Source organism: Nymphaea colorata, chromosome 4 (assembly GCF_008831285.2).
Source record: "Nymphaea colorata isolate Beijing-Zhang1983 chromosome 4, ASM883128v2, whole genome shotgun sequence".
In the NCBI taxonomy this organism is placed as follows: Eukaryota; Viridiplantae; Streptophyta; class Magnoliopsida; order Nymphaeales; family Nymphaeaceae; genus Nymphaea; species Nymphaea colorata.
The window spans coordinates 13866730-13881588 of record NC_045141.1 but is presented as its reverse complement, the minus strand read 5'-3'; the positions used below and the strand labels follow the sequence as shown (position 1 = coordinate 13881588).

General features: G+C 41.3%; 1 protein-coding gene across 1 annotated transcript; it reads right to left on the bottom strand.

The window, feature by feature from the left end:
* Positions 1-4520: 4520 nt before the first annotated feature.
* On the bottom strand, positions 4521-5862 carry LOC116253412 (uncharacterized). Its single transcript, XM_031628212.2, has 5 exons — positions 5572-5862; positions 5375-5427; positions 5191-5284; positions 4902-4942; positions 4521-4806 (listed from the first exon to the last, which is right to left on the bottom strand). The coding sequence occupies exons 1-5, from the start codon at positions 5633-5635 to the stop codon at positions 4669-4671; spliced, it is 390 nt and encodes a 129-aa protein (XP_031484072.1). The 5' UTR covers positions 5636-5862; the 3' UTR covers positions 4521-4668.
* Positions 5863-14859: the final 8997 nt, after the last annotated feature.

Genomic DNA, 14859 nt, shown 5'->3' with positions numbered 1-14859 from the left:
TTGCCTAAGTGGTTTGCTACTTACCAAAACAAATATCAATTTGTTTATACACACATATTCTTAACCATGGCGGGCGGCCAAGATAGCGGACTACAATCAATTCTATGTTTCGAATTATCTGCCTCGCCAACGATAGGCACATGACGTGTGATCAACAGGAACCACTCGACTCCATCTGCCACACCCAGCACATATTCAGACCTGGTCTGCTAAATACACTCTTCTGTCAACGACACAATGTAATCATACCTTAATTTTTTATCACTGATCCAACAGTAGGAATCAAAAGATAAAGACCAAAGAACGGGAAGTCCGAAAACAAGATCTGTTCTATGAATACGCTCAAAGATTTAGACCGATTCATGAAACAATACAACATAATGTTTGCTACTGTTTTCATTACCAAACAGCCCTTTAAAGGTCAATCATACTGAAAATTAAGATGAAGATGCATGGAAAGATTGGTGTGAAATGAGAGTGGAAATAAATGAGGGCACGCCGGAAAGGTGAAGGGAGCACCGAATTAGATGGAAGTCAGAGAGTGATGTCACTCATGTCAAGTACTGGTCGACAATCTGCAGCACAAAGTCAAGACCAAGATTGCAACTTGGCTTGTCCTGAGAAGGCAAGCGAGCAGATGCTGCTGGCCCGTCGCAGTGTCGGTTTTCGATAATGAATTGAGGCTGACAGGGGGTTGCCGATGCTGAAATGAAACCTTCAGGATGCCCACCTACCCACAAAAGATCGACCGCCATGAGAGAGAGCAACTCAGTGTTAATTTTAATTTCCTCCCAATATATACTGGAATTAGAGCTGCTGGTATCTTGCATTATTAGGTCTAACTTTTAATATGATGTGCTAGCTAGAATTGCCCAGAAACAGTGTTAGTTATTTCTATGAATATAAATAGTGTGAATTTCTCGGAATATTCATAGTGAGAATAGATTGAGATGAATCTTGTATGTTATGTGTAGTGTATGGACTATTGAAATAGAGGAAGCCATTTAATTCCTTAACAAGCGATCGAGTTAAGAAGTCGAGCATCTTCCGAAAGAGAAAAAAAAAAGAGTAAGAAAAGATCAAGGCAGTCTTCTGCTTTCACATAATAGTCTTCTCATTGCGTGCTTCTTTCTTGTTCCTAGATGCTCATCATAACAGCTTCCCTAGTCCGAGCTACCCACATGATATGGTTTCTTGCTAATTCTTTGATTGCTGCATTAAATCATTGGATAATAGATCAGAATAAAAGTTATATTGTAAGATGCTTTCAACGTGTGATTTTAAAAAGGTCAAAACTCAACAGCAAGGATATCCTTAATGTTTGACATTGAAGAATGCATAATAATCCTCATAAAATAGATAAGAATGAATCTAGCTGTTCAAATCTCTATCTCTCTTAATCTATATATAATAAAATGAGTCAAACTAGTCTCATTCTCCTGCTCTTCTCCTTTTTTATAATCCATTATTGTAATTAATTAAGGCGGAGAAGAGAGTTATGGAATGAAGGGAAAAGGGAAGAGAGAGAGAGAGAGAGAAGGGTGAAAAGAGAAAACTATTAGTGCCCTGAAAAGAGTGGTATTGAAGACTTGTCAGGTATAGTTGCATTTCAGGCATGTAAATGTAAGGAAGTGAAAAAGTTAAATGAAGGTAGAGAGAAAGAGAAACAATTATATGTCGTGGTTCTGTTTCAAAAAACCTACATCCATGGTGAAAGGCACCTCTCTCAAACCTCACGAGCTTTCTTTTTTGTTTTTTTATTATCAAGGAGAGAGGTGTTATATCTTTCATTGACTATTGCTGTGCTTAAGAGAAAACAAATTCCATACGTATTTCTTGTCCTGCAACCTTCTCCCTGACAAAGTGACAATCAATCTTTATGCACTTTGTGGAGACAGGATTGGCTGCGAGATGGGTAGTGCCTAAATTGTCACATAGAGATGCCTTCTTGTGGGACGTGGGTCTTTAAGAAGGTGACAAAGCGAAATCAATTCAGCATTATCTCTAGCCATAGCTTTATATTTTGCCTCTGTACTAGACCAAGCAACATATTGTGTGAAGTAAGGATGAATACAGGAATTGTGTGTGAAGAAAGGCAGGCCGCTCTGATAATAGAAGGGTGATAACTGTCCGGAGAGAGGAGGATAAGAAGGATCTACTAGTAGAGGTGGAAGTAGGAAGGAGGGATAGGGACCGGGCAGAGCTAAGGTTAGTTGAAAAATGGCTGTCAGTGCAGAAGCAGGCCCAGCAGAGGTTGACTATCACCTCTTATAACAAAAGTTGGAAAGCAAGAATGAGGAGTTACATTGAGGGAGGGGAGAGGGAAAGAGTCTCGTTGGCCCTTGATTGAGAAGTATAAGATCAGGTTGATTATGATTATTACAGTGAACCACATTTCGATCAAAGCAGGGATGAGTGTGATGGTCATGGCAGTGTATGGAATGGATGGCAGATATGATTTTGGTTAAATCCTAGCACTTTGGGTGAGCGATTTGTAAGCAGTGAGTGATTTAGTTTGTTTTTCTTCATCTTGGCAGTGGCAATTTCAGGTTGCCGGCTGTCATGTGAACATTGGTTATGGGCTTTATATTCTTTGCTGTATGTAGTCATATTCTAAAGTGGGAAGCCTTACTTCCGGCAAATTTCTAGTCTTAAAATGGATGGTAGAACTCAGTATTCCCTATATTGTTTCATCATTGGTATAAGATCATAATTCTCGAGTTTCTATGTCGAATTTATCAATGGGACCTCTAGTTTTCAACAGTGGAGATGATATGTGCTAGATTAAATTTTCTTTAAATGGGCGCAGTTTCATAATTCTTGAGCAACTACATTTCACCGGTTCTGTTGATCATCTCTTTCGAGGTCATTTACTACCACAGACAGAAGGTCCTATTTCCAGGATGTGCTCATGTTCTGCTTCAACGTTTCGGCGGTTTATACTGAATGGCATGAAGCACATCTTCGCATGTGTCGACGGGAGGGGCTCACGGCAAAATGAATGCGATCTTCCCTTCTCCTCGCATGTTACGAGCATTAAATAACCTCTCCATGATCACAATGCTCAGCTTGGGCCATTACTATTTCACTGCTCCCCGGAGTACCAAATTTGTCTCATACAATAAATATTCGTGCACCTCTCTCTCTCTCTCTCTCTATATATATATATATATATATATATATATATATATATATATATATATATATAACAGAAAAAACTGAAAGGTTTAACTGCTGTCAGGATTGCGTCGAAGATTGTGTTTTGGAGCATTAAATGGCAGTACCGGTAGGCGGCCTACTTGAACGTCTGGCCCGCCATGGCCGGTTGATTTGAGCAGTTTGGTATGTATCCCTGGGGCCAGTCGAGGGGTGGATGCAGTCATAGTTACCATGTGCTCCAACCTCCCGGCCGGACCGTCGGCCATTGCCCATCTCTTCCTGATCAAATAAAGAGGAGAAGAAAAGACAGAACACATGATCCCCACCTTTCACGCCACACCACATCTGCGTGATCCCCTGCAACACTCGTGTAGCCTCTTCAGGGAACATGTGAGCCCACATCAGTAAAGGCGCACCGTCCCTCCAATTCAACTACTCTGCCGCCTAGCTGCACCGCCGGCATCCACCATACTCGAGCGCCACCCTCCTGCTGCCTCACTCTCTCTATTAATATCATATTGAACATGTTTAACTCGTTTACCAGCCTTTCCTTTTACTTGTTTAAATTTATAGAATAAAATGGACTTGAAATTATGTAGCAGTAGCGAGAGAGAGAGAGACAGAGAGAGTTATGGAGATTATATACTAAGAATTCGAAGTTATGACAAGTTGGGCACTACGGATTTATTTCTCTTCTTATAGTCACTCTTACTGCGTTTTGTCATCATGTATATTTGATAAGAAGGCTCGGTATTCATCCATTCAATAAGAAAAGAGATAGATTAACTGTCAAGATTGAGCTACGGTAATATTAGCCTCCAAAAGCATAAAAAGGACAATCAGAAAGATATTAATTTCTTTCTAGTGTATGAATAGAAAGCTCTGTCACCAATTCTTAAAAGGCTGTACATAGGCCAAAACAACATTATTACATGCCTATTATAGCATTGAACATGGAGATCATATGCGTCCGTACATCTTTTGAATGAGTTATGATATCATACCACCCAACAAAAAGGTGAAACCCCCAACGTTTCTTATATTCACCCTAAGGTACTAGGCATGCTTTCTGTGTTTCAATATTGTTATGCTTCATCTTCTGTTTCAATATTGTTATGCTTCAACTTCAATATTGATTCTCTTTTTCATAATACAAGAAATTGACACTCTTGAAATTCAAAACAAAAACTCTACTTAAGAGCTCCTATTCGGTATCACCTTTTCAAAAACAACTTAAAATATCTAAGCTGCATCATCGAAACATTTTGTCTTTATATATATATATATATATATATATATATATATATATATATATATATATATATATATAAGAGAGAGAGAGAGAGAGAGAGTACTTCACGTTGCATTCAATAAAAGTAATATATATGAACTTGTTATGTACAAAAAACTTGTGCCTCCGCAGAACAGGCGGCATGTTTTCATGAATGGTGTGAAGTGTGTACGTTTTGATCTTTCTAAACTATGTTTTTTCTCCACTACAATTTGAAGTCAGTTGTGGTTTGGAGTGCTCTTCCTGGCAGAGGAATAATCCATTCCTGCGATGTCCATGATATCTGGAGCGTCATGATCCGAAGGTGTGACTTCTTGCCTTCCTTTCTTCTCTGCCTTACTCTCCACGCTCACAAGCTGTAGCAGTCAAAAACATAAAGGAAGTTTCAGAAACAGAGAAAGCAGTGGCTGGAAATAGATACAGAGAAGTTCATGGCTGTTAGTTTTCTGACCTGGGTGGAAGTGAGCGTGTTGGCAAGCAATCTTCTACTTCCTGCAACAAGAAGAAAAGAAACATCTTTCAGTTCCACCTGCAGCTTGCTGCTTGGCTTACAAAATTTCAATTCCATGCTTTGTTCTGCGACTTTCTCTCTGGCAAAAGAATTGTTGGGGTTGTCTTCAAATATCCCCAACACTTCTAGTGATGCTTGGGGTCATTTCTCCTAGGGCCAGAGTAGTCAGTAAAAAAGCTTGGCAGTAGCTGTCTTTCGTGGAGTTTGTTGGCAGGCCAAGAGTTGAAACCTGAACATGATGAACCTCTGCATTGGAGAGCATGTCTCGCATGGCTGCTGCCCTGCACTCTGTTCTCCATTGAGCTCCTTTCCTTTCTGATCATCTGTTTCATCACAAACTTTTGGTGAGGCAAGCATACAGAAGAAGTCATTTGAAGGCTGAAACACAAAGCAAGGGAAGAGATTGTCCCTACCTGGACTCTCACAGCGGGAATTTCAGCTATCAACTCACGACTCAGACGTATTCCTGCAGCAGAGGAAGCAAAAAGATGAACGACAGTCAGAAGGGCTTTTGGTATAGTTCAACGGGAAGCTCTCTGTCTCTCTCTCTCTCTCTTTTGTTATTGTCTTTGCCTTTTGCTGGGTATGGTTGGTGTGCGGCAACGTGTACCTTGTGCTGTTATGAAGAGGAGAAGCAGCAGCAACAGAAAGGTGATTGATTTGGGAGGCTTCATCTGGAGGAATCTCTCAGAAACGGCCTTTCTTCCTCCTTTCTCTGTTTTTCTCTTATCTTCTTGGGGAATTTCAGCTGGATGGAAATGGAATGACCCTGATACTTCTCTTTGTCTGGCTTCACAAGAAAAGGTTGGGATCTTTCAGAGGGACAGAAAGAGTGACCTTGATTCGTCCAATATATAGACCATCTGAGCAAGAGAGATAGAGAGAGAGAGAAAAGAGAGAGAAAATTACATGTTGGCAGACAGCCAGATCTATTCCCAGCATAATTTTGACTGGAGAGATGTACCCTTGTCTCCCTGTGCTTTCGGGTTTATCCACCGCCTTCGGTCCATAAGCATAGTGAGAATGGAAGATGCGTGGATCCCTCCGAAACCAAACCCTTGAATAATCATACTACATAAACGTACTTATCTATGAAATTTGATTTCTATAGAACATGAACAAGTTCACATTTCCAAAACTTTAAAATCCACTTGTAAAGATTTTAATATCTATGAAACTTTCAAAAACTCTTCACATATCTGTGCCCTTTTCTGCACGTCATCTAAGTTTCAAACTACTTGGAAATTTCCACTTGAAGTTGATGTAAATGAGGAAGCCGACAAGGTGAGGTGCCAAGGCTTCCATGGCAAGGGTACATTGGTCATTTTCTTTGCATGAGATGACAAGGTCATTCAAAAACTTGAGAGGGCTAGAGGGGAGCCATACTGCCACGTAGGCGCATGACGGGCCCACGTTGGGGCCACGTCAGCTGGACCGGGTCACGAGGGCTGCTATGGCTTTGGTAGACAAGAAGACATTTGGGGTCTCCCCCTGCTTGGATGTTGCCACGCCTCTTCTTCCTCCATCCAACCCTCTTCTTCTTCCTCTCCTCTCCTCTCCTCTCCCTTTTCAATGTTCAAATGAAAGCGCCATTGTTTTTCTAGGGTTTGATGGTTGCCCCAGACACCAGACATCAGTACTAATGCTTAATACTTTTTTACCATGGTTCTTCCTCCTTCAAACCTCCACCCAAATGGTTAGGGTTTTTCCTATTTTATATATATATATATATATATATATATCTGTGTGTGTATGTGAGAAAAGTTATAAAATATTAAAACTTATTTAAAAGGAGACATGGGGCTCTTGAATGCAGAAATATTGAATTGAGAATCAGCTGATTTGGATGGATTTAAATAAATAATATCGGCTGGAAGTTTGGGTCATGGCTTACTCATTTTTTTATGAAGCTAAAGCAAGTACTTCTTAATTAATTTGAAGCTAGCTAGGGAAGGGGGCCGTGTGATTTTACGGACTTAAGTGGTTAGGGTTTCGTTCATTAAAAGGCCGGGACACAGTTGAGGGCATGAATTGATATTAAGGATATGTATGATAAGTATCTGTCTATGGTACTTTTATTAATATTCTATGAATTATATTGGCTCCCTCAACTTTTCAAGACTACCAGTTGTTTTTCTTTTTTTTTTTTTTTAAAATCCTCGCAGATATTAGTGATTATCAGTACTGCATTGAAGTCGGTCCGAGAACGTCGCAAAAGTTGAAAGGAAATGAGGATCTTAGAAATATTCCTAGAAGTAAGGACTGTTATGAAAGATCTGAAAAACAGAAAACATGACATAAAAAAATCTTTTTTAGGTTTTATTAGAGGTGAATTTGGATAGCAAGTCATTTCCAATGAAGGGAAGCTTTCCTTTTTTTTTTTTGGATTTTGCTAGTAAAGTTCAAATATTATGACAAATTCGTGAATTTACGTGAACAACAACGACCACAATATTTTCAACAGCGTCGATGTTCTCTGGTGCTTGTCTCTGCGAGCTCGTTTCAGTCACTGTTCTGGCGGTTTCATATCACAACGGTTTGTTCTCGCACTTGAGAAAAGAACAAGTTTCATGTTCTTTCACTAGTGGCAGAGCTATAAACTTTGGCTGCAGAGGGGCACAGGTAGGTATAAGTCTTGGCTTCTTAAGCGACACCAATATATAAATGAACAAACTAGTCATCATGTATCAATATTGAAATAAGCATTTGTGTGGGTCTGTGTGGGCAAGTGCCCAGTGGCCACACACTTGCCCAGATAGATCCCCACCTTCCTCCGCCACTGTCCTTCGTGAAATCTCTCCTATAGAACACCAATATTCCACTATTTCTACACAAAGTTTCATGAAATGCATGCCTTTTTTTTTTGTTTTCTGAAAGCCACAGGTCCCTAAGTTATTTGTGCCTCTGCTGCGAAATCTTGAATTTTGTGTTGCAAAGCTCTGCCGATGCCTGTCATGTTGCTGTTCAACAGTGCAGCCGAAAACTCTTATATTCAGTTAATTTGAGGCCGGATTGGTATGGAATCCACTTCTCTAGATCCGATAGTCCTGTAAAGGAAAACGATAACATCAGATCAGACATCAACAGAAAGCAAGTACCTGAAACTTTTCAAAGACATTCACGTCCTAGTTGTGTTCTTAAGTATCTCACACTAAATTAAGCTGTACCCATTGAGAACTTAGTGTTCATGTACGCAATGGAAATCACACCATGGTTTCCACAATGCCTTCGGGTGTTTAAGATCACCACTGTCAGCAGCCCCCCAAAAAAAAAGAAAAGAAAAAAGAAAAAGGGGTGTTTCCTGGCCTCTGGCTGGCTGCAAGCAAAATGAATTAATATGGAAGTAATACATAAAATGGGGCAAACAAAGTATTTGAGGAATCAGGTTCAAGGGAATATTGGGAAAAGGAAGTAAGCAGTTCCAGGCACTTCAGCTATCCGTTTATATACTAACTAAACATTTAAAACAAAATTAAGTGCTCTTAGAAAGTTTGAGTCGATGATTCTTGGCCTAATGTATATGGTTTTTGCAAGAAATTTTGAAAATCCTAGAGTTCAAAGAAGACCAACATCAACAAGTACAGGAAAATTAAATTAATGGGTCGCTGATCAGTTTTTAAAGGGAGTTTTATATGTGTTGTTAGGTAACATTCTGAGTGTACTGATCACTAGGCGGCGGGTTGAATGAATCAAGACCAACAAATTAAAATTCAAAGAAGACACTGACAATTAAGCATCCGTCTGTCCTCATCTTGCCAACGAAAAGAAGGTCGTTCTTCTTGCTGATTCATGACAGTCACCATTTACAAGATCTTCAACCTCATCCTCACTTATCATGTATAGAATAGAATGGTCCAGGCTCTATAAAAGGATCGATCGAGAAACGAGACGAACGCAAGAGCCTACGAAGGTGCGGCTGGTCAGCAGAAGTTTTCTCAACACAAGACGGTCAAAAAAGTGTGGGAGCAAAGAGGAGAAGGGTGTGATCCTTTCTTGGACGTCAAGAGATCAAAAAAGTGTGGGAGCAAAGAGGAGAAGGGTGTGATCCTTTCTTGGACGTCGAGAGATTCTTCTCACACAGAAAAGGCAAAATGGTGGGACACTGAATGCCTACAGTACGAAAGGTGGTCCAGGAAAAGAGATGGCATGTGGGTTTGCTCCATTACGGTACAGGACACCATGATCATCTCCTTCGAGGATCCGCAGGCTGAGTACTCTTGATAACCTGCACATTCATTGAGTTCCGCCATCTCCAAACCGAAACCAACCGATCATAGTTGCAGAGGGGGAGAGAGAGAGAGCAACAACTACGAGGTGCATCGTGCAATGCATGCATGGAAAAAAGGACCACCATGAGAGAGAGAGAGAGGGAGAGAGAGAGAGAGAGAGAGAGAGAGAGAGAGAGAAATGGCTTCCCTCTGTGAGGTACAGTGTTGGATGAAAGGGTAGTGTAGCGGAAGAGACGGACCAGTGCCGCGCTGGCGGCAGTCGCCATCTTGTCCTAAGGGGATGTACGTGTAGACATCTGTGACAAGAGAACCACATGGAACTTGAACGAGCAAGAAAGCAGGTTCATCAACTTCGCTGCTGCATTAGCTTTCGCATCTAGACAATTCTATCATTTCATTTACAAGTTTTCTCCTCGCATCCAAATGACAGACTCAAAGCGCAAAAAGTCTCGCTTTCTCTGTGGAATGAGAAAAGGGCAATGGCTGCATGAGAGGGAGCCTGTAAAGATATTCCATAGCAGCAAAAGATTATACTGCAAAGTGACTTTTAGCTGCGTTTTCTAAATTCAGTAAATATCATTTATAGATAAGATGCTTTATTATATATGTTCAATCTGATACATTGATAAACGTATGTCAGTTAAATTTGGTATAAGTTTGAGGGTTTTCACCAAGTTTTACTTCGACTGGAACCTGAAAATTTTCACCCTTGCATGAAGCTAGAAGAGAACTACTTTAACACGTCTGCTTCTAATGAAAAAGCAATATATAGATACATGCACCAGTTCAAACCCAAATGAAAAATACTTGTTTGCACATGTTTGTTAGGGACCAACGAGGGGGGTGGACCAATGGATATATATGCTTCCATATTGCATTACTTGTCTATTGTTAAATTGATCTTCTACCATTTCTTTTAACATGAAATTATTAGTCTATAAAAATTACCTTACCAAGCAATTGGTAGTTATCTAAGTGGAGGTGCACATACGCACGCAGGCCATCTCTCTCTCCCTTTCTCTCCCTTTATGATGAGAAGCCATTTCTCAGATCAAACATCTCCTGCTTCTTATTCTCCCTTTCTGGTTCCAATTCATTTTAATTTGCATGTTAGTCAAATCTCTTGCTCATTTTTTATTGGTTTCTCTCATCTGTAATCAAATTCCAGAAAAATAAAGGAGCTGGAGCTGACCAAAGGGTCTTTAGGGTTCTTCACAACTTTGAAAGCAGATCAGCATTGGAGAAAATGGTAAATTTTTTTAATTAATCACTCTTTGTGTATGTCCATTTCATTCTAAAGGTGGAATAACAGTATTAGAATTCCTTGGAAAATGTCTTGCTAGCAACTGCATAAAGCTGCTCATCAACTTGCTACCAAGACTTTCTGTCGACATTGTTCTTCCTTTATTAGCATATTAATTATCATTCTCTGTTTAATACCTTCCAGGTCTTTCATTCTTCCATTATTGTCAGGGCACACTCAATTCCATACTATCCTACTAATTGAATTAAGATAAGGAATTCAACTATACATTTATCCCAAGCAATTCTACATAGAATCAGCTGCCCCACATTCTTATCTAAAAGATGCATAGATTAGAAAACTAATAATTTTAGTGGGCGTGAGAATGGCAAGCGTGATCACTTCTCTGGAGTTATAAAAGTCAGAAACTGAGTTTAACATAAAGATTATCCAGGCAACGAATTGTGCTTTCAGAGAATATAAACATATATTTGCAGGCATATACATGCGCTTAGCATTGAAAAGAATCTTCGCGAGAGATATAATTGACCATCACTAATTTGAACTTTTGCATAATCGTTTTAGTGATGGAATTGCAGAAAGGAAGAGCCCTTCAAACAAATAAGGTTGAAGGTATTTTGTAAATCCGTTAGGTGGTTTTGCTCATAAGACAAGAGTGGCTGAAGTTAACCTGGAGGCTAAGCATGATAGGATCTCTAAACGTTGTTTTCCAACTTTTTTCATTTAACATGAACTATTTAGCATATTATAAGCATTGAATAATATGATGATGCTTTTAAAATGGGAAAACACAATTCATAGTTACAAATCAATTGGTAGCGGTGCTTTTCTTTGCTTTTGGGTACTCTAGTTCCAGAACTTACTCTTACCTTTTCATTTTAGAAGCCTGTGAATTTTATTGCCGATTACAGATAAAAGTTTATCGGTCATATTTATGCTGTTTCCAAGTAGAACATTTTAACAACAAACATCCATATTAGTGTACGCAAAAAATTCTGCAAGGAACAGTCCTTACGTACTCTGGTAGTCCTTACAATGTTTGTAGACCTGGAGCCAAAATTTGGATACTATCAGCCCTTGAATTGAGATTTATCAGGAGCACAGCATCTCTATCTGCATGGATCGAAAGCATGTTCCACCCGCTTGAGTTATGAAGCATTTCCTCATCGAAACGTATTTCTTATCCGGCTTTTCCTGATTTGTGAATGGACAACAAGTGCATTCAGCTCACAGGAACACAGCGCTCCAGCTAGATGAGGACTCTATGTACCAAAAAATAAGATGGGGACTTAAGGACATTTTCCATCTTGAATCATCAAATGAAAGCGCTCCTTCTAAATAATAGAGTGGAAGGAATTGGCTGCTGCTCCTAAATCATCGAAACGTGTCTGTTCTTTCTCTGTTCTTGCTAGGCCAAGAAAGTAGTATCCATCACAATCACCTTCTGCTTAGCTGGGGGCAATTAATCTTTAGTAGGTATAACTTTCAAAGATAATCAAGTGCATGTCCAATTAATAGAACCTTTCCACCCAGAATGAGTAGGTCTTCCCTCAAAACGAAGGTTTTGGAACAATGGCCATTTCATGCGTACTGATAACTAGCACCTGCCGCATCCCGATCTCAAGCACAATCAACATCCGATTCTCCACTAAGGCATTCAGTTCTCAACTCCTTGCGAGGCCTAGGAGAAACGTCCCTTGCCAACATTTCCTTGACGTATTTCGATGCTACCTTTCTGTATCAGAGCATCGATCAGCGCATTGTGCGGATTGATTTGGGGTTATACCGTGCCCCTCCATCGTCTTCCAGACCTTGAACAGAGGGCGGAGCCGCGGAGGTAACCCCACGACGCAAACTTCTTGATCAGCAGTACATATGTGTGTATTGGAGTGTAACCTCTGCTAATCATTTTATCAAACAGTTCTAAGATGACCTTGGGGTCGGACATTTTAGGAAAGAAATAATGGTACGCGATGGCGTCGGGTAGGAAACCCATCTTCGGCATTTGATCAGGTAATTGAGCGCATGAACATGATTAGTCCCGCCAGCCTTGCAGAGGTTCTTCAATATCGCGTTATACGTAGCAACGGTCAGCCGGCACGCCGAGTCGAGCATATCGTGAAAGAGACGAACCGCTTGATCAAGCACCAGCGCATAAGCTTGGGCACCGGGACGGGCCCGGGCCTGGGCCTTCAAAAATTGAGTTTCGGGCTTTTTTTTATCGGGATTGACCCGGTAAATAATGGGCCGGGTTCGGGCTTGGCGCTGTGATCGTCGGCGGCCCGAGAAGCCCGACATTATTATTATAGTTTTTTTTTTTTTACAAAAATAAACTTAGGTAACTTAGGGTTTTGGACTTTTTGTTGTTAAAAATTTCATCTCCGTCGTCAAGATTGCCTCCTCCCATCCTCCTCGTCGGCCCTCGGCTGCCTCCTCCGATCCAGCCTTCGGTCCTACCCATTGCCGTAAAGGTCCGACTTTTTTTCGATGATTTTTTTTTTCTGCCCGTTAGGGCTTCTTCCATCTCGCTCCTCTCTCTCTCTACTGCCTCTTCATCACACTCTCCCTCGCTTCTCGTTATCATCGCAACCATCGATCATTTTTTCATTTCGTCTTCAGATTTTGCATTCCAATGGATTGTCCTTCACAACCACTCGATCGATTTCTCTTGCGGGAAGGAGAAGAAGAAAGAAGAAATGAGAAACAGGCTTGGCCCGCCCCACCCAAAAGCCCGACTAAGCCCGCCCGACCCATTATCAATCGGGCCGGGCCGGGCTTCGGGCATTAACCGAAGCCCGAGGCCCAAAATTACATTGGCCCGGCCCGGCCCGTTTATAAACGGGCCGGGCCTCGGGCTGGCCCGATACGGTTTCCGGGCTTTCATTTTGATGTTCTTATCGGGCCGGGCCGGCCCTGCCCGGCCCGATGCCCAGCCCTACCAGTGCAGCGAGGCCCGGCGAATGGATTGCAGTGTTGCAACCCACCAAGTCCAAAGCGATCTGTCTCGTGCTTCATTTCATCAAACACGTTGACGGACGGCAGGTCTGCACAACGAGTCGAGCCAAGCCGACCTTGACTCAAACTCGCCCATATGAACTCAACTCGAGCTCAACTTAAGCGAGTCGAGTACGAGCTCAAACTTAAGCTTGAAACATTAAATGAGTCCAGTTTGAGTTGGAGGAACTCAACTCGACTGGCTCTTTATGTACAACTGAGTCCAGCGTGACCTTTAATCAAGGGCTTGAATATAGATATGAGCCAGACTCATCCTCCTGCCTCAAAATATTTGTGGTGTCAAAGTCTTTCAAAACCCTAATATCTCTCTCTCTCTCTCTCTCTCTCTCTCTCTCTCTCTCTCTCGGGGTTAGCAGGTTAGGATTTCTTTTTCGTTTGCCCATTGGAGCCAAGGCTTTCTCCTTCGTCTTCCTCACATTTGAGTATGAATTTACCATTGCCTCATTCTCCCTTTAGTATGGCTGCTCTTCTATGGAGAGGACCTTCTCCCTTTAGTATGGCTGCTCTTCTATGGAGAGGACCTTTTTGTTGATGTTTGCTTGAGGACATTTGGGCATCAATCTGTCATCGCTTTTTGTCCTACGGCGGTATGGATTCTCTTCTATCGACCTTTTCTTCTGGCTCAGCTTTGCATTTGCTTTTTCATTGTTTGAATCGATTAATTTTTGTCCTCCATAGAGAGCGGTTTCAACTGACTCATTATGTCTCTTTTCTTTTATATAGGTATTATATATGATATCAACATGAATAAGTATCGGCCTAAACGAGCCGACTAGTCCAGCTCTAGCTCAAACACAGCCTCTCGAGTCAAGCGCGAGTTAGAGTTGTCAGAGTTTGACTTGAGCTTGAGTTGACTATGCATGAATTGAGCCGAGTTTAAGCAGACTAGACATAAGTCGAGCCGACTTGCGTCAGCCGATTTCGAGGACAAATCGGCTAGTCTCGTGTGCAGTCTTATGTGACGGATTATACGGCTTGCTGGATTTTATCTGAATGTCTATGTATATATATGTATATATGTACATGTACTGGGAAGGTCTGCGTTGATCCCTAAATTGCTCCCTTGCCTGTTAAGGCGTTTTTTCAAAAAAATGCCTTGAGGCACGGGTGAGGCGCACGCATCCCTAAAGCATGCACCTCATATGGTAGAGGCGTACACCTCCATTTGTGGCCGTTCAATGCATGAGATGTATGCCTCAAGGACATATCCCCAACATTCTGTTCTCTGTTTTGCCGCCAACCCATACCTGATCAGTCGAGGATCGCGGCAAATCGGTGGAACATTTGAGCAATCACCACCATGGTTATCTTCCTCACATCCTAAGGAGTTTCCGAACAAATTTTGAAGCAAATCCGACCACAGACCGGAGAAAAATCCTACAAAGCTGGA

Bases quoted from the DNA above. Each gene is read 5' to 3' on its own strand.
- LOC116253412 (XM_031628212.2), bottom strand. From the start codon at position 5,635: ATGAAGCCTCCCAAATCAATCACCTTTCTGTTGCTGCTGCTTCTCCTC. The intron at 5,285-5,374 runs GTAGGGACAATC...GTGATGAAACAG, and splicing joins TTCCCGCTGTGAGAGTCCAG to ATGATCAGAAAGGAAAGGAG. The intron at 4,807-4,901 runs GTCAGAAAACTA...TGACTGCTACAG, and splicing joins ACACGCTCACTTCCACCCAG to CTTGTGAGCGTGGAGAGTAA.